This window comes from Pseudopipra pipra, chromosome 20 (genome assembly GCF_036250125.1).
Source record: "Pseudopipra pipra isolate bDixPip1 chromosome 20, bDixPip1.hap1, whole genome shotgun sequence".
NCBI lineage: Eukaryota > Metazoa > Chordata > Aves > Passeriformes > Pipridae > Pseudopipra > Pseudopipra pipra.
Genome location: NC_087568.1, coordinates 1,659,870 through 1,679,003, shown reverse-complemented (window position 1 = coordinate 1,679,003; position 19,134 = coordinate 1,659,870). Strand labels below are relative to the sequence as shown.

The 19,134-nt window shown below is 46.2% G+C and overlaps 3 protein-coding genes across 6 annotated transcripts in view; 1 reads left to right on the top strand and 2 right to left on the bottom strand.

Annotated features, from left to right (window-relative positions):
- The first annotated feature begins 54 nt into the window (after positions 1-54).
- The window catches only part of RABGAP1 (RAB GTPase activating protein 1), a 74,640-nt gene continuing 55,560 nt past the window's right edge, over positions 55-19,134 (top strand). Inside the window, exons 1-3 of one of the 4 annotated variants that reach the window (XM_064676573.1) lie at positions 55-425; positions 968-1,095; positions 17,745-17,946. In XM_064676573.1, coding sequence (XP_064532643.1) covers positions 17,797-17,946 — 150 coding nt within the window. In that variant the 5' untranslated portion in view covers positions 55-425; positions 968-1,095; positions 17,745-17,796. Of the gene's footprint in view, positions 426-967; positions 1,096-10,992; positions 11,086-15,106; positions 15,211-17,744; positions 17,947-19,134 lie in introns of those variants that run through there. The other 3 variants (XM_064676571.1, XM_064676572.1, XM_064676574.1) reach the window with 3 other exon arrangements.
- On the bottom strand, positions 470-3,666 carry ZBTB6 (zinc finger and BTB domain containing 6). Its single transcript, XM_064676596.1, has one exon. It carries the CDS (start codon positions 3,515-3,517, stop codon positions 2,234-2,236), a length of 1,284 nt encoding a protein of 427 aa, XP_064532666.1. The 5' UTR covers positions 3,518-3,666; the 3' UTR covers positions 470-2,233.
- On the bottom strand, positions 3,788-11,012 carry ZBTB26 (zinc finger and BTB domain containing 26). The gene is made up of 3 exons (XM_064676587.1): positions 10,925-11,012; positions 10,645-10,707; positions 3,788-9,233 (listed from the first exon to the last, which is right to left on the bottom strand). The coding sequence occupies exon 3, from the start codon at positions 9,221-9,223 to the stop codon at positions 7,907-7,909; it is 1,317 nt and encodes a 438-aa protein (XP_064532657.1). The 5' UTR covers positions 9,224-9,233; positions 10,645-10,707; positions 10,925-11,012; the 3' UTR covers positions 3,788-7,906.

Sequence of the window (19,134 nt, the reverse complement as noted above, 5' to 3'; positions counted from 1 at the left end):
TGTTGTCCTATTTAATTTTTAATTAATAACTTTGCTATCGCTGGCGCTCAGGAGGATGAGAGGAGTGCAGGCGGGCTCTGGCGCACGTTGTTTGTCCTCGCCGAGGAGGCGGAGGCCGGGGCCGCTCCGGCCGGCGGGCCCAGGGCCGTGTGGGGAGCACCGGGGCTCTGGCTCCATCCCAGCACCCCCCGAAGCAACGTGAATGCACCTTCCTCCTTTGGGCACTGAGAGATCAACACTTTCTTAACCAAAGCGACAGTGCAGAGCTGCCATTCCAGAGGGGGAAGAGTTCATGGCACAAGTGGGTCACACAGACCCCTCTGAAGGGCAGAGAAACGTGTTACTAAATGACTCTCACTGGAACACCGTGTTCTGTTCACATCTTGTTTACTCACCATAGCAAAGCCAAAAGACTAAGTGTTAAGGTATGCACAGAATTGTTAACTTGGTTCAGAAGAAAGGAGATGTATTTCTGAAGCAATGCCTTGTTTGCATTTCATTTATTGTGTTATGACAGGACACATTACATGTACAGACAGGGGAGAGGAAACACCTTGAATGTGAATGTGTGCACAAGACCAGGGTTTGTTCACAAAGGTCACTGAGACACTGCAGCCACTGAACAGAACATGCTGGTGGCCTGTCACACAACACAACTCCCTCTCATGGTTACATGCACGACCAAAATAACTCGCAATCTGCTCCCACAGAAGATGCACCTCAAAAGATCAGCATCTGCTTCCCCTTTGGCACACAGGGAAGTGCCCACGAGGGAAATACCCACACGAACACCTGACCATGCCTGTAACAGGCAGTAACAGAAGAGTGCATGGCAGACATTGGACACACCCAGTCCCTCATGCAGCTGATCAGTAAAACCCCAAACAGTGGCTGGTGCACTCACAGACACAGAGGAGGAAAGTGAAACCTGTGAACTGACATTAAAAACTATTATCTTGGATTTTAGAACCAGCCAGATTCTGGAGTACTCAGGCCATATGTCTGGACTCAGAGCAAGAACTTGTAACAGCACTTCTGAAACTTGAAGGAAAGTGTGATACAGACAGGAGTAAGAACTACTGCTTTTTGCTAATTGTAAGTACCATTATCTCATATTAACAATTGAATTAACTCTTTATTTATATCACATTAAGTGGAAGAAACATGTACCAGTCAAAGACACATTCAGGATACAGACTCTGCATCACAGGGCTCTCAATGATCATAATGAAACCAAAATGAGCTTTGACAAAGCACAAACACACCTATGCAAACACACATCTTTACTGTGTTACCGTGTCACAGAATCAGAGTATGAGACCCCTATGTCTAAGCTGTTGCTAATTTTCAAAATTAATGTTAAAACTGTGGTTACGCAACAGCACACTGCTGAATTTCACATGAGTGTATGTATCTAACACCTGTAAAAAATGAGGGCAAATGTTACAACTCAGTAAACAGGACTAAACTTAATTGAAATTACTCAAATACAGGTGCAAAACACTGGTATGACAGAAAAAAAGCACTATTATAAGAAAGTTTATAAAAATTCAAAACTTAAACTAAAAGCAAGTCCTTCTCACGGGACTATCCAGTTACAAATGAACTGCAAGGCAATACTGTTTGTTTACTTCTCTTTTACCAATTCTCTATTTGCAAGAGGTGATTTGAAAGCTTCCTTGTAAGGAAGTTTTTGTTGTGTATCCTTTCTTAAACATCACAGACTTGGGCATGAAAACACACCTTCTTTCTGTTGAAAGATCTAGCAAAGTTTGGGCAAGGAAGGAGATGATTTCACCATAAATGATCCATGAACTGGATGGGACTGAATAAACACAAACATCCCCTTCCCTCAGCTGTTGTCACCAACACCATGGCTCAGGCTTCAGCTTATTGCAGTATCAGTAATAGTTTGACAGTCAGTGGTGCCTGCCCTTGAAACCAGGAATGTAAAACATCATTGGGGGGGGATCAGAATAATAGAAGAGAAGCATGAAATAATTTCCCATCATTTGCAGTTTACTTTCAATTAGGAAACACCTTTTTTTTTTTCACTGACAGCAACAGCAACCTTAAGTGAACAGCCAAGTTTGCTACCCCAAGGCCTGTCTTGGATCACCAGTCACCCGTTTGTGCTTCTCTCTATTACATGGGGATCTGGAGCTGGAATTGCATCTAGAATTTCACTAGCCAGGAGCTTTCTGTGGAGCCTGACTCCACAGCCACCCAGCTGTCAATCATAGTCTATTTTAACCTTTGTAATATTGTTCAGGTTTGGTTTTTCGCTGCTGCTCCTCCCATGAACAGAAGTCAAATGCTTTTTGAGAGCAGATTTGTGTTTGAAGTCCATGTCGCAGCAGTGGCACTTGTAGGGCCTGTCCCCGCTGTGGATGTTGAGGTGGTCCTGGAGTGTGCTCTTGGCAGTGAAAGTCTTCAGGCACACCATGCACTGGAAGGGCCGGATCCCCATGTGCCCCCGGATGTGTCTGTTGAGATTCTTCTTCTGCGTAAACGTTTTGCCGCACTGCAAACACAGGAAAAGTTTGTGCATTTTGAGATGTCTGAGATAGTTCTCGAGGTGCAGGAACCCCCTCGGACACTTGGGACACTGGTGCCGCCACGAGCTGCCAGAATCCTCCAGGCTCTGGAACCCATTTACCCCGCTAGAAGTTCCTTCTGGGTTGTCACTGACAAAAGCCTGGAAGTGATTTCCTGACATTTCTGTATTTCTGCTTTCAACTGTAGAGTTTATCAAAGAGTGCTGGGTTTCTGGGAAATACAAATTTGTTTTAGAGGAAGTGCAAGGCTGAGGAAAACGATCATTTTCTACATTCGCTACACTCACAGAATCCATTCTGAAGATACAGATTTCATCATCCTTATACCCGATTTCTACTGTTGATATTTCTGGGGATTTTGTGTCCTTCCTTTCTGACACCAAGCTCTGTGCCATGGGCCGTGGGCCATCCCCCTCCTCCTGCTTCACCGGGTATTCTTCATTCTCTGGGCTGTCTTCAGAGATCTCAATTATTTCACAGTCTTTATCTAAAGCCTCATCCCCATTCCTCAGTTCAGCATCTGAGGAGTGGCACCCCTCTGCAGCCTGGGCACAGCTCTCCATGGAAGCATCGATCTCCAAGTACTTGGACAAAGCCTCGGTGCACTTCTCCACGATGTGAACCATCTGCAGGTAACTCGCGGCCGTCAGGTACTTCAGCAGCTCCTTCTTCTTGACTTCCAGCGCGCCCGTGTAGCAGGACAGCAGCAGCTTCCTGCCCACCTCTGCGCTCTGCAGGATGGTGATCCGCACCTGCCGGGACTGGTTGAGCAGGAACTGGTCCCGCATGAAGGTGGAGCAAGCTGCGAAGATCACCTTGTGCCCCTGGAACTCCGTGTCGTTGATGTAGATGGACACGTCGCAGAAGAGGTTCTGCTGCCGCAGGAGGTTCATCTTCTGCAGCACGGCATCGCCCTGCTGCTCGAACTGGAAGTGCAGCACCTCCGAGTCCGCCGCCATGGCGGGACCCGCGGCCGCCGCCGGAGCGTCTCCCCGGGCCCTGCCCACCCGCGCCCGCTGTCCGGGGCTGAGGACCCGCTGTCCGGGGCTCAGGGCCCGCTGTCCGGGGCTCCCGGCCCGCCCGCCGCGCCCCGCTCACCGGCCGGTCCCCGCACCCCGCGCGATCCCCGCCGGTGCCGCAGCGCCCCGGAACCGCTTCCCCGCCCGCCCCTTCCGCCCGCCCGCCCCCGGCGCGCCGTGCCCGCGCTGGAAAGGAGAGGCGGCGGCACACAGAGTTAGCAGCACGTTTATTAGAAGACTTGGCACTGCTACAGCGGCTGCCGCCGGGGGACACCGCACCGGCACCGGGGCGCGCCTCGCCCCGCGGCCGGGAGAGGTAGCGACGCGTCGGCCCCCGTAAGGCATCCCGGGGGCGGCGGCCGGGGCTCCTCCTCGCCACCAGCCGGGACGTGCCGGGAGAACGGAGAACCGCCGCCCGGACGAGCTGCTGGCTGCTCCCCGGCCACGGGACACCGCCCGGCAGCCGCCGACCCGCCTGCTTTGGTTATCACACGTAGTGTAAGACTTTTGCCCAGTCACTGAAGAGGTAGCTAATGCTCAGTCCATCGATTATACAATCTCAAAGGAAAAACGTCCTTCCGTCCTGCCTTCTCACCCCTTGCCAAGTCAGGAGGCACCACTGTTTCCCCCTCTTTTTAAAAATCGACATTTAGCGTGACTTTAGAATTCTCTCAACAGTTTCGGTTTGTATCACATTTTGATTCTCCCTCCTCACTTTTACTCCTCCCAACGACTCCAGAACCAAAATCAGCCCCACAAAATTAATTTTTCAGTTATTTCAACAACAGTTCAGCGGCAGCTAAGTTTTGCCAAAAAGCCAGAGGAGAAAAAGACTGACACCTCAATTTTATCAGTAACTAACTTGCAAAACCTGTGTTCTAAAAGAAAAATAAATTAAGGAAACACTCGTCCCTGATCTATGCAGGAGGCTGTGCAGCTGCAGCGGGTGCTGCAGGAACACGTGCTACACAAGCTACAACCACTCAGAGAAGTGGTGAGCCCAAACCTCTGGCAAACCTAAGAGTTCTAAAAATTCCTTCTTCTATATAAAATAAATAAATAAAATGCCAACATAAAAAAAATCCTAATATATTGAGGAGTTATTAAAATATTTTTGTAATAGACTTCAGTTATTTTTAGGATATGCAGGAAGCTGTACAGCACATTAACTTGTGAGACTATCCACTTACCAGCAAATAGTATTCTACACAGTAACACACAGATTATGATAACTGCCATAGTCCTCATCTGAATATGCAGCATCAGTAGCAACAACCAATGGATCTAGTCTTTCACTACTCGGGACATTGCAATGAAGACAACATTTTACATACATGGACAATTAAGTTCATCTTCTATAACCGAGCTGCCTCTGCGTATTCCATTTATAGTAATTCTCACTCCATTTGAATCTGTAATTCAGAGAAGAAGCATTAGCCACATTTTTCTTTTCTAGTACCTCTTCTATACTTTTCACTTGTCTTTCCATATAGGGGCAAATCTTAGATGAACTCTACCACCAGTGCCCTTAGATCTCCAGTGTTTCTGGAGTCATGCAGCCATCTACTGCATAAATCTTTTGGTCTGCACCCTTTTGCCAGGCTGAAAGCACAGACCTTAGTAGAAGTCACTTTTCATCCAACAGATGTGTCCATTTTCATTGACCAACGTCTTCTGCACTTCTGCTTTTTCCAAATGACCACAGCAGCCTTTAACTGAACCACCAGCAGTCTTGGCCTTCTCAGACATTCAAATTGCCACAGCACAGGTGGATTAAAAACCTACATATCTTGCCCAAAAAATTTTTTGTTGTTTCTTAGGAAACCCCTTGTTTCTTCATATCAGCTTCAGATCACCCACAGCTACTTCAACAAGCTGTATTTTCCTTACAGTAATATAACAGCTTCATAAATCCACAAAAAACCAATACTTCCCAGATAGACAAAACTTTCAATACTGTCCATTTTGCTGCCACTTTCTAGCATTTGTACAGTTTTATTCCTTTCTCTGGCAGAAGACCATTTTCTTTTTCACGTCCATATTCGTACTGGGTTGGATTGTTCACTAGTACCTTCCAGGACATTGACCTGGCTCTGCAAGCTCCTGTTCTCCATGTCTATCTTCATTTTGACATTAGTGCTGTAACTTTTTCCATACAGTGAATAAGATTATCCAAATGTTTGAACAATACAGAAGATTCTGCCTGAAGGCAGAATGCAAGTGTCAGATGCAACTGTCACGGTCAAATTTAGCTCAAAACAATTCTGAAAGCAGGTGGCTTTAAGAGGAAAAACAGTTCTTCCCATGCAAACCTATTTTCTGCCCCAGGAACCTGAACAATAATTTTAAAAAGTTTCATATAGTTAGACTTTAGGCCTGAATATATTTGCTACAACTTGAAAGATGAATGCCCTGATGCCATTTCCATTGCTTACTTCATAGCTGTCCATGTAAGAGTTCATGTAACAGTCAAGTACAGTAGTTCAAGAACTCAATTGCAAAAACCGATTCACAGAATCACCTTCCTTTTCTACTTCAAAGTATGTGGATTTCTGAAAACTTTCTGCAACATCAACACGTTTTATCGTCCATCAGTGAACTGTCTGTGTAAGGAAATCCTGGCTTCTACACACACAGAACTGAAGAGCAAGACCAGCTTCTGATAATGACATACAAGATACGCTTTTTGCTCCAACACACCTTTGGTCATACCTGTTTAGCATTTTTAACCACACAATAGCAGCCTTTCACCCCCACCCCTCATTCAAACACACCGACAGTGCTACGTTTAGGTAGGAAGCATAATCTCAGCCTCGTGGCAAACCCTGTGGAAAAGAGCTGCATTGGAAGAAACAGTTATTCCAAACACAAACAGCAGTTCTCTGCCGAGGATCAGCCATTTGATAATTAGTCTATGCTACACTTCAGTGTCCTAAGAGTGCTGTTCTACTGGGAATGGTGTGCCTCAGATACATTAAGCTGCTTTCAGCCCGACTGGGATGCGGATAATTCCACGGCACTTTTGAGAAGCAATACAGTGTAATCCCAGAGTCCCAATGAACATGCCATTCCCGCTACATTGGATGTTTAAGGCGGTAATACAAGAGGTATTGCTGAGTACAGTCAATAGCTGATATATTAACCTACAGAAATTGTGCTACCTATACCTCATCCCAGGCTCTGTAAAACACTAATGGTTGTGAACTATGCAGGTCACTTCAAAAAATGTCAACAAAATCAAAAAACTTTATGTTGCTTAAGTTCTTATAGCAGGTATTTTTGTTTCAAGTTAACTGACATGTGGCCCTTATTAGACATCAAAGAGAGACATACAAGAACTAAGAGGGGGGGAAAAAAGGCAAAAAAAAAAAAGCATGGAGTTGTTATACACTGCAGCTTTAAAAACAGATTCTTTTCACAGTGTCAAAAAGCAGTATTTCTCCACTCCAGCTTTACTTTAAACCCAACAGCTGTTGTGGTTTGTGCTGCAAAACGTATGGAAGATGGATGATTTTTAGCTTTGAAGTGTTTAGCTTGTCTCAGTACATGCACTGGTGAGTGCCCTTTAAAAATCCCAGGTATGCCAGCATAAGAAATGGGTCATACTTGCACTCCAGGCACCAGCCTCTCACATTCCAGAGCTGCAGTTTATCCTCAGTTTGAACAGCTCTATGCAATGATCAGCTAACCCTGCCAAATCATTTAGGGTTTCATCTTTTCATAATGCATGTTGAGGTTAAAAACCCTGAGAGCTATTAAGAGAGCATTGATTGGCAGCAGAAGTTTCTTGAAATAAGTTTAGAAAGGGCAAAAAAGTGACACAAAAATACTTCATTTTAACTGTAGGAGTCTAGGGATAAGATCAGAGAAAGGTAATTTTAAGAGGTAAGTTTAAATTTAAGTATATGGAGTGTTTTCAGTTATCCAGTGCTTTCTTAAAAAAAAAAATCGGCTTCTCTCAGACTTGTCCTCCTTGCTCTTTCCTCCATCTGCCCAGACACAGAGAGGCCTCTAACTGTACAGCAGATGGTTTACTTGCAGCCCACAGCAACAGTCTTTCAAAAGGTGTTAGTCTTGAGTCTCCTAATCAGAGAGAAATGAAATAATTAACCCCATAATCCACAGTAGAGACACAGACAGAAACCTGAAGGAGGATTGCTATTCACAGAAAATATCAAGTAAGACTAAGGACGATGGATGAAGACCTGCCAGGTTTTGCAATCCAACCATCCCTAGCCTTTCGGGGCACACTACTAGTTTGGGAAAGAACCCAAACCAATGGTTTGCTCCTCTCAGTCATGATCCCTGCGCAGGGCAGGTTTTAATTGCTTAATTGACGCAGGTACTATCGTTTCTTAAACTGAGCACAGCCTGAGGCAGCTTCCCTGCATCCAGTACCTGGCTGGCATCAGCCTGCTGACAGACCTTACTGTCTGTAGCAGCGCTACACGTGAACGAATCGAAGTCCACCGTTATGTCTTGCACGTTCCTCTCATTGGCATTGTCAAAGCTATTTTTACCATGCAGCTGTTTAAGGTGTTTCCTCAAAACGGGTTTATGGGCGAAAACCATGTCACAGTAGTTACACTTATGGGGCTTGTCCCCACTGTGCAGGTTGAGGTGGTCCTGTAAGGAACATTTCTGAGAGAACGTTTTCCCACAGATCTTACATTGGAATGGTTTGATGCCTGCGTGCACTCTCATGTGCCGGTGGAGGTTGCCCTTCTGAGTGAATGTCTTGCCACAGAGCAGACACATAAATAGTTTATGCATCTTTAAGTGATTAGCATAGTTTTCCAGATGCCGAAATACTCTCGTGCACTTTGGACACTGGTGGTGCCACTGGAGGCCTTTGTCTATCCCTCGGTTGTTGGGCCCAAACATATCTTTAGAGGCCAGAACGATGTTATCGCTGCCGGCGTAGGAAAGGGCATAGTTGTGGAGGTGGTTTTGCTCTATTTCACTTGCTCTGTTTTCAACGGTGGAGTTGATAACAAAGTGTTGAGGCTCTGAGGAATGCAGGGCAGTTTGTTCGGAAGAAATAAACTGGTTCTGATCCTTCTTGTTCCTAACTTCTGTCACCTCCCCGATGGACTCCACCTTGATGATCTGAATATCGCTATCCTCCATGTCCATGCTGTCTTCTGAGGGCTGGATACAAGGCGAGTCTTGCTGCAGAGAGTCGTCATCTCCCTGATGTTCCTTCAGCTCCGAGGAGTCACTTTGCTGTTCGCACTCTTTGCTCTCCAGTGGCTGCTTCGGTTTGATGAACTTCCAGAGGGCCTGGGTACACCGCTCCACGATGTGGCTCATCTGCAGGAAGCTCGCAGCAGTCAGGTAGTTCACCAGCTCCATCTCGGGGAACTCCAGGATGCCACTGTAGCAGGAGAGAAGCAGCTGCCTCCCCACTTCCGAACTCTGCAGGATAGAGATTTTCACATCTCTGGAGTCGTTCAGCAAGAACTGATCTCTTAAAAAGGGAGAGCCAGCAGCAAAGACAATTTTATGCCCGTGAACTTCAACATCATCTATATGGACCACAACATCACAAAATTTGTTTTCTTCCCTCAGTTTGTTCATTTTCTGTAACATCGAATCTCCATAGTTGTCAAACTTGAAGTGAAGAATATCCGATCTTTCTGACATTTTGGCACACCTAAGGAAAAGTAGCAAGAAAAAAACAATAAGAACTTTTTAGTTTTCTAAAAGGCAGGTTAGAAAGATTTAAAGTAATAACATAAAGTGGGTGTTTCTCAGATGTTGTTTCCTAAATACACACTGAAGTCCGTTACAAGTAAAAAAAAAAAATCAAGTTTATATCTTGCCTTACAATAATTTTTACCTGTTTTTAATTTAATGAAGCCTGAATAAAAAGTAGAGGTGCTATGACAGAAATTCTCCTGAAGCAGTATCCTAAAGACTTGAGATGTTTACCACACTACTTGTCTGGAATTTAAAGGGAAGCCATGTATTTTTAGCAAGATTTTTAATACCCACAGCACCCATCAGTTTAGATTGTCTTCTGAGGTTTTCTGTAGGGGTTGGTTTGGGTTTTTTGAAGATCACAGGAAAAAATCTTCAGTATGACCCCTTCTAGGCTCCCTGTTTTCAATACCTGGGGAATAAGGGAGGTCTTATTTCTTGTCTTCTTCTTTGGAAGATCACTTCCCTAGGAAGTTTGTTCTTCTTTGATAGTACTGGGAATGAAGAACAGTCGATCTCCCATAAAACAAGTATCACTATTTTGTCTTTCAACAGTCCTTTTAAGAATTTATAAGACTACACTGATTCTTGATGAAACACTGTTAACACAACCCTGCCAGAGCACTGAGATTGCAGGAGGTGAAGAAATCAGAGGAGACTAAATGATGCAAGATTTGGCGAGATAAAATTACAAAACAAAGCAAAACTTACACCTCCCAACTATTACAAACACCACATAAAGCTCGAAAGGAAGCTTTGAAGTTTACAGATAAAAGCAGATACTGCTCTCTTAGGGCATGAAGTATCAGATGGGTGTGCACACAGGAATGGCATTGTGCCCAGTGAAATGCATGTATACACAAGACAAGGGTTCAAAGAAGAACCCAAAAAAGAACGTTTTTAGAAGCATCTTTCATTAATCAGAGTTGTTTCGGTTTGCAGCTGGTAACCAGACACAGCTATTGCAGCCACTCAGCCTGTCCCCAGACTGCAAGAGTCACATCGTGAGAAACTGAAGACTAAGAGGTTGTGACTTGTGCCTTGGCACACGTTCAGTTTCCACTACTACTGATCTCCAAGAGCATCCAACGAACCCCAAAGCCCCTTCCTCCTCGGGATGGTGGCAGCCCAAGGTTCGCTCCCGGCCGGGCGGGCAGGGCTCCCCGCTGGAAGCACGTGCTTCCTCGGCCTTCACCGACTGCGGCGGCACCGGCTGCTCACACGCACTTCCCGGTGACCGGGAAAGGGGTGTCCCAGCCCCGCTCGGCCGGGAGCCCGCGCAGCTTTCCCAAGCAATACCCAACCGCGATGCCCGCGCCGGGCCCGGCCCCGCGCAGGGAGGGAGAGACAGAAGGGGCAGGTACCTGTAGCGCCGGGCCGCGTCCCCGCGCTGGCACCCGCGGCCGCTCCGACCTCCGCCTACGGACCTAGAGAGGGGAGGAGACCCGCCGTGAGCCGCCGCCCCAGCGCCGGGCCGGGCCCGGCCGCCCGCCGCGCCCCCCGGGCGGCCCCGCGCCCCGCCGCGCCCCCGGCCGGGCCGGGCCGCCCTCCGAGCGCGGCCCGCGGGGGCAGCGGGGGCAGCGGGCCGCTCCGAGCCGCGCTCCGCGGCCGCCGCCCTCGCCCCGCCGGCCCGCCGGGACCTACAGGCGCCGCCGCAGCCCAGCACCGCGACTCGGAACCGCATTGTCCGCCCGCCGGAAGAGCCGCGCCCGGAAGCCCCGGCGGGGCCGCCCCTCCGCGCGGTCACGTGGGGCGGCGGCGGCCCAGGCCCGGCTCCGGCAGCGGCGGCGGCGGCGTTGGCCGGGGTAGGTGCGGTCGCGCTGCCGCGGGGCTCGCCCTGCCCGTGCCCCCGCCCGGCCCGCTCCGCTCCGCTCCCCCCCGCGGCGCTGCCGGCCGTGCGGGAGCTGGGACCCCTCCTGCGCCCCGGTACCGCCGGACCCTTCCTCGCCCCCCCCGGGCCGTGTCTCCCTCCAGGCGCGGTGTCTCCCCGTCCCCTCCGCCCGGCCGGGGCGGTGGCGGCGGGAGCGGGGCCGTGCGGCCGCCCCGGGTCCCGCAGGGCCTGGCCGAGCCCCGGGGCAGGCGGGGGGCGCCGGGCCCGGCCCGTGCTCTCCGACTCCCCGGCTGCGGGTGGGGCACAGGGGAGACCCGCCGCGACCCCTGTCAGCGCCCTCGGGACCCCGCCGAGCGCGTCCCCGGGCCGCCGGCTTCCCCCCGCGTCCGGTCCCGGGCTCCGCGGGGCTGACGCGGATGGACCGGCCGGGCTCCCGCATCCCCTCCCCGCGTCCCTGCTGGGTCGGTTGTTGCCTGTTGCTTCCAGGTGGATCCCAACATATGGCGTTTTATTGCGTGCAGGCATCTTTATTTGGTTCATGTACTGTAACCTCGGTGTTTCTCTCGGATTTTTTTTTTCCTTCCTGTTGTCAAGGACTTGTTTGTTTTGGTTAAAACATCCCCGGAAGATAATTTTTAAGGGCTGATTGTGTCAGTTAGGGGTGAAAATGAAATATGAAATATGTGCTAAGTTGGGTTAAAAACACTCATAAGCAAAAATGAAGTGGAAATCGAACTGCTGGAAGTAAACTTTGTGGTTTATGTCTGTGTAGTTTCGCCTGATAGAGGCATTTCGAGGGAGGGGGAGAAGGAGCAAAAGTACTCAGGGGAGGTTTGGAAAGAGGGAAAAGATCTTGTGAGAGATTTGGGGAGGGAAAAGATTGAATACAAGCTGTAGAATGAGTAGTGCATGCCTGTTATTCTTATAACATATGTGCATACACATATTGTTGTACAGATATGGCTTGAGCTCTGTTCCCTGTTTTGTGGTACTTAGAGGTTTTGTTAAAGCACAACTTGATGTTATTTCTGAGTCTTTTGGCTGCTTAGAAGACGTGTACCTGCAGGGACTGCCCACTGCTGATTGACTTGTGGAAACACTGGATTCTTTTTAAAGACCTCTACTTAACATTAAAAGGTCAAGGACCTGAGCAAACTTATTTTTGTGTACACAGTAAACAAATTAACAAATGGAGCTTGGCATAGGGATTTCCTTTCGTTTTCCAGCCCTAAGTGCAGGCAGTGTTTGTAGCACACACCGAATGTAGCTCCTTTTTTCTCAGCTCTTTCACAGCATATTTTAAAGCTCTCTGGTTGTCTGGTGAGCGTAACTCCCTGTTTGTGTTTGAATCCTAATGAGAGAGCAACTCCAGAAGCACATAGAGCATCATCCCTGGAGTTTGTGTAGCCTCTGGCTGCACTGCCTTTATCCCTGCCTTTATCCTGGCCTTCAGCCCGGGCTGTGTCCTGCCTGTCCCAGCTCCACAGGGCAGAGATGTGCCTGATGCTGGGGGAGCGTCAGCTGCAGTGTGAGGATGAACCAACTGTTCGTAGTCAATTCATTCCAGTGACATTCCTGTGCTGGGCCAGCTAAGGCAGTGTCAGCATTTCTTTTATAAACTGTGGTTTCCCAGGACCAGCCACACGTTTTTGGGATGGGGAATTTGCTTATTACAAGAGCCTAAAATTGCAGTTTTGTCCCCTGAGCAGATAGTTCAAATTAAGATTGAAAGCAAAATGTTGCTGGCAATAACTATGAACCTGTTAAGGATTGTTAACAAAGATTGCATTAGCTTAACTCTTGTGTCTTGTCTGGTGCCTGGTTTTGCATACAGTTCTCATGATTCATTCAGCTTCCTGAGATCTGTGAGGAGAGGGGTGAAACTGGACACAGTATTATCTCCAAATAACAGTATCTTTTTCTGGCTCTTGAAATTAGTGGGAACATCTCTGGCTTGTCAGCGTGTTGTAAAATGAGCAGAAAAGATAGAATTGTAGTTGTTATTTTTTGTTAATTACTCTTTAGTCATCCTAACTCCATATTTTCACATGCAGTATCCCTCTGGCTTTCCTGCTTCATTTTGAGTGCCAGGTAGTTCTTGTTGCATTTGGGAGTGTGTGCTGCACAGGGGAGGTGGGTAAAGATCAAACACGATTAAGCAGGCAAACCATGTGATAAGTGAGAAGAAAAAGGTCGCTAGTGATTGATCTTTCTCATGTGCTGGGTTTTTTCCCTGTGATAAAACACAGGTGGGGGGGGTGTGTGTGTGTGCAGGAAAAGTGCAGCCTCAGCTCCTTCCCCACGTGTGTGTCAGCGTGATGTCACTTCTGCTCTTACCTTTCTGCTGCTCAGACTGACACACCTGGCACGACCACCTGTAACCACAGCACTGTCCTGCAGCATTTTCCAGGCTTTTTCCAGGACTCACTGTGTATTTGTAAAACAAGTGTGCACTAGGTGAGTTGTGCAGGTAAAAAAAAAAATCAAAGGCTGTAAGGGCTCCAGGTCCTCCAGAATGCTGGATTCTTTGTCACAGCCCAGCTCTGCAAAGTGCACTGTGAAGCTTCTGAGCTCTGCCACAAATTCCACTGTTCACCCACACCAAGATGCTAATGATGAACACTTGGAAAGCAGATCTTTGTATGTTTAAATTGAACCATACTGGATTTATTGTTAGGCTGTGCATAAAGCCAGAGGAATAAAACAGAAAATACATTATATTTAGGTATTTCAGTCACCTCATGTCTTTGCTGCATGCCACCTCCTTGTTTTCCATGTTTTTTAATGTTTTATCGTGTTCTAATATTTTGGGGGCTAGAGAATATAAGTTTATTTTGCATACCAAGCTTTCTGACTTTGCTTCTCAAGGCAGCTTCTTGAATTATACTGTTCTTCAGTACTTTAGTTAATATTGCTGCATTGTTCTATATCTGGTGCATTCTTCATCAGATATACTGGAACTTTGTGAAGTCACTTCAGGAGCTGCAGCTGAAGTACAAAAGCTGAGAAATGGGGGGAAAAAAATCTCATTTCCTCCCTAGTTCGCATACCTGTTCTCATGTTTATTCTCTTTTCTGCCCTGGAAACCCAGAACTTAAGTATATTTTATGTTGTATTTCGCTGTAAATTCAGTGCTAAGGGTGCTACATGTGCTGTTGACTCAAAGGTCCAAGAAGTTCACGGGCAAAGCATTGATTTTTCCAGTCACCCTCTGGATTTTGCGTGGCTGTGGATGTTCTAAAGAGCAGAAAATGGGTGTCCTTTAGAAATGGAGTGAGAGCAGCCATAGTTAGGAGTGCCTTGCTTCACTTGGCACTCGTGTCTCAAGGTGGCATTAAAGCCTCAGTCTCTTACAGTAATGTTAAATGGAAGGTTTTCTTTGTTTTTATATATATTCTGTTTGCTTTAGGCTCTTTTAAATTCATTCTGGCAGTACTTACAAGGAAAGCTTTGGTCACAGGTTCCAGGTCAGGTGCCAAATATTTGGGAAAGGGTAGGAAAATAAAGGATAACTATTTTATAAATCTGTGTAACTAATTGAACTTTGATAGGCTTGTTTTCCAGTTGTTTGAGGTTTTAGCATGTGAATGAGGTCTTTGCTGTTCCTTCCTTGAACAGAGAGAGTGAGGGATTGTATAACAACAGTGGCGAAGGGGAATTGCACTGAGAATTAGAATTTTAAATCCAATTGAAAGCAGTGACCCAAGAGCCAGCTGTGTTGACTTTCTCGTTTGCAGATTTTCTAATAGCCTGTTGTGTGAGGAGAGGCCACAACACCCATTTAATTACACAGGTGAGCAACGAAAGAGGTTGGTAAAAATTCACCTCTTCGTGTGCATGTTACCCAGACACTCTGTCTCCCATGGAAGTGTACAGACACCTTCAGGCAAATACTGCATTATTGTGGTGTAGTTTTGTGTCAGGAGCTAAACTGTGCTGAATTGAAAAGCTCATATTTTATTTGTGTTGAAGCAAACTGAAGTGTTTCCTTGTAGGGGATAAGACTTTGGCTCCTTCTGAGGAATGTTAAAACTCGAGCTCTGTGCTTGGCTGGGGCCTTTCCTCTGCCTCTCTGAGAACAGAAAGCTTTGGTGCTGAGGTGAGTTGCTGTTACGACCTGCCCCAGAAAAAGGGAGGGGGATAACCCAGGTTTTTATCAATGGTTCCCTTGGGGTGGATTAGAGTGAAACTACACTGAATAATCGGTGTTTGAAAACATATACTGACAAGGTTTATTTTAACAATTCTGTATCAACAAGCATGCTAGCAGTTTGGGTGTTGTCATAAAACAATGCAACACAGGCCTGTATTTTAACGAGCCAGCCTAGGCTGGCCCATATTTTAACGAGCTCATAGGCTTTCTGGTGGGGATCCTGCCACTGATTCAGGTAAAATGATCCATGTGGTAATAATCTGTATGGAACAAAGTGATAGCAGGGAATGGAGGAAATAAAACCCATGCAAAGCAAAGTGTGGGGATATAGAAATTTTGGTTTACTTCAGGCAGAATTTTAAAACTGCTTTTGCATCTTGCCTATTTGAGCATTAATCCAGTGAACCTCTGTGGCTGATTCCAGCCCAGTCTGGTAATTGAGCTTTGCTTGCTGCTACACCACTAACAAACAAAAGCTTTGTACAGCTGTCTGCCCCATTGTCCCCTTTCCTGGGCTCTCCCACCTTATGTAATTTCAGTGAGACTTCTGCTCACTGTAAGGATGGCAAAGCTGGGCTCGTCGGGACCTTGTGCTGTTGCAATTCCATGTTGTGACACTGCTGAGGGTTAGGCTGGGCCAGCTGTGCCCGGGATCCTCGTGGGGTTTGTTTACCAGGCAGAACAAGGAGCCTGGGAAAGCACAGGGTGCTTGTTACTGAATTGAAGGCCATGGTGGTGAAAGGTGTCAGATTGAAAGACTTGGGAAATAGGTGAAATTAGCACTTCAAGACAGACACTGTGCCAAAATAAAGTGGTAAGTTGATGGCCTGGATGATATTTACTGCTGCTTGAGATCAAAGCCTGCTCTTCTACTCCTGCTGTCAGTGTGGCAGATGAGTTTGCTCTGTTTGAATGAAAACAGTAAAGCCAAAGGGGTATTTAGTGTTTGAAGCTTATTTTTAGTCTATGTTTCAAGATACTTGGCTCAGGTATTTTCAGAGATCTGTGTATTATATAGATGGAGCAATAGGGGGCTTCTATAGAAATGTTTTAATAGGAATTCTTTAAACAAAAGCATCTTTAAAAATAAGAACTCTGCCCTACCTTTAAGATACGTGTGAGTAATACCACATAGACATCTATCGCGAGTAAAACTTTTCAAAATGTCTAAACTTCTCAGCCAGTAATTCCCATCTTAAAATGTTTTTGCAAAGGATATATAAATACCTTAGATGCTTTTGAAAATGAAACCAAATAATCACAAGTGTGTTGTCATTCATGGACAAACCAGATTCATTCTTCCTCTTACTCTCTGCTTTGGCTGTCCAGTAAACATCTTTCAGGACCATGAAGTGGCTCAATTGGTAATCAGTTAAAAATAACCAGAGAGGGGAAAAAAATCATCCTTCTGGCAGACTTCATGTTGTATTAGTGTCTGGGGGAGAAGGGCATGGAGAGAAATGGAAGCAGGCTTTGCTATTCCTGGTGCATTGTTCCTGGTTCAGCCAGGAATGTGAGGAGCTGTGCCTGTGGCTCTGCCAGGGCTCTCCCTGGTTTGGCTGTGCTGTTGGAAGCCAGGTTGGATGGTGCTTCCAGGTTGGAAGGCAGAACTTGAGGCTGAAAAAGCACTTGAGCTTGGCCATGCTTAGGAGTTTCTAAAGACCCGAGCATTGTGATAAGGGTATATTTGGGTTTCTGGGAAATTTAATCGCCCATTTTTATCACAGCAGTCTGTTTTGAGCCATGGATTCTGGGAATCTGTGCTGTAGAGTTCAAGGTGTGCAGCTGAACTTCACCTTTTGTTCCTTTCTTCAAATGCCTCTCAGTGCCAGTTCCAGCTTTTTAAAATCCTCTGTTGGCTCTGCTTCTCAGTACTGATCCAGCCTACGCTGTTCTTCCTGCTTCTTGGAAGTCTTTGCTTTTATTGCTCCTTACAGTACAGAAGATTCAGCATAGATTCATAAAATGCTGTATGTCCCAAGGTTTTAGAGCATCCTTACCACAAAACATCAAGAGTTAGGTCAAACTGTCTTTTGGGGGAAAAGTGTGTGAGTGCAGCACACAGTGAGCTCTGATAGATAAAAAGTAGTTTTTGCGTGAACACGGGTGAAGGCAGATATTACCTGAAGAAAGTAAATGGATTTTATAGTCCTGGCCTTAATTGTCAGCAAGTGTAGTGTATGTTCCAAGGGCCTGGTTTGTGTGATGTGTAGAAAGCGGTGCCTGACATAACCGTGAAATACTGCACAAAGATTTATTAACTTCCTTGTGTGAGCTGTGGAAACCAGGGCTGTAGTAGCATGTGCTGCTCAGCAAAATGAAGGCAGGACTGGGAGTGCACACTGACAGAGGAGCTGGAACTTGGTCGTGCTGTCAGATGAGCTACTCTTTATAAATAGCCAGCAGATTTCTGAAAAGAAGCGTTTGAGCGTTTTAGGATGAAGTTTTATATAAGTATTTTTATGATTTTTGTTTTTCAGGAGTTTATAACATATTTAATCTCATTCATGAATCGAACTTCCTTTTTAAGTCATGGATGACAAGGCTTCTGTTGGAAAAATCAGTGTCTCTTCAGACTCGGTATCCACTCTTAACAGTGAAGATTTTGTCTTGGTTTCCAGGCAAGGGGATGAAACACCATCTACAAATAATGGTAGTGATGATGAAAAAACAGGACTGAAGGTAAGAATCAATAACCTGAGTTTGTTCCCTATTCTTCTAAATCAAACTAACCATAGAGAGCTTAAAGAGGGACTTCTTTATTGTGGAAAACTTGACAGAAGGGAGAACTTATTCCAGAATCAGTTTGGCCAGAGTCAGTTTCTGCATTGCTGATGTCAGAGGTGGTAATTAGGTTTTGAGTAAGAACTCTTTCCATCACTACCTGTGGGTTTTTCCCACTTTGCAGAATCCTGCATGAAGTGCTTAGGATGAAACACACTGACTGGCAAGAACTTGGAGCTGTGATTTTGTCACAGCTTTCAGGTAGAAAGCAGTATTAGCATACATTGATTTGAGCATATCTGTTAATTCAAAGTTTTCCCCAATGTGAAATGTTCTCTTTAAGACATGTAGAAGTGTAGTTATAACTAACAACTTGGCATGAATCAGAGAACACAAGCCTGTGTGGAAGGCTTGTGAGAACTGGAAGGGCACTGACATCTTCTCACTTGTAAAAGTGCTGTTCTGAGAAGAGACCCTTGTCACTCTCTACTTTTCTTGGTTTTGGTTTTTTTTTTGCTACTTAAAGGCGCTTTCCTCCCAATTTGCATTTCAGCAGTCTTTAAGCACAAGCAAGGTAATCACTCCAAATTCCATCATTTTAACATGTTGAAAACTGGATCCTTTCTAGAGTGAGTCAAGTTAGTGGGTTCTTTATGGGAGATGGACTGAGATATTCCACCATCACAAGAGACTGACATCTACAGCTGCATCTCGGTCTTTAAAGATGATCAGAAATCCCGTGTTCTGCCTGTTGGGCTGGGTGCTCCTCTTTTCCGTAGCAGCAGTTGTAACAGAGACTTTATTGAACATTTCTTGATACTTTTGTTCATCTTGCTTTTACCTCCCAGTGCTTTGTTTGTTTTCCTTACATTCCTTTGAGTCCTGGACAAGACATGCCACCATAGTGGCTCCTTTACATAGGACTCCAAGCTAATTCTGTTAGTTAGAGTCTCAAGACTGATCTTTTGCTTAATCAGGCAAAGATGTTCACTTATATTTTATGGTTATTGTAGAAGATGCCACTTCACATCATAGGATAGTCTAAAAAATTTGAGAATTTCTTAAACCATGAGCCTGGTGGTTTATGAAGCCCACTGAAAGGCTGTAGCCTTACACTTGTCTTTCTTGATGCTGCAAATACCAGCA

Excerpts from the sequence above, each read along its gene's own strand:
- ZBTB6 (XM_064676596.1), bottom strand. The coding sequence starts at position 3,517 with ATGGCGGCGGACTCGGAGGTGCTGCACTTCCAGTTCGAGCAGCAGGGC.
- ZBTB26 (XM_064676587.1), bottom strand. The coding sequence starts at position 9,223 with ATGTCAGAAAGATCGGATATTCTTCACTTCAAGTTTGACAACTATGGA.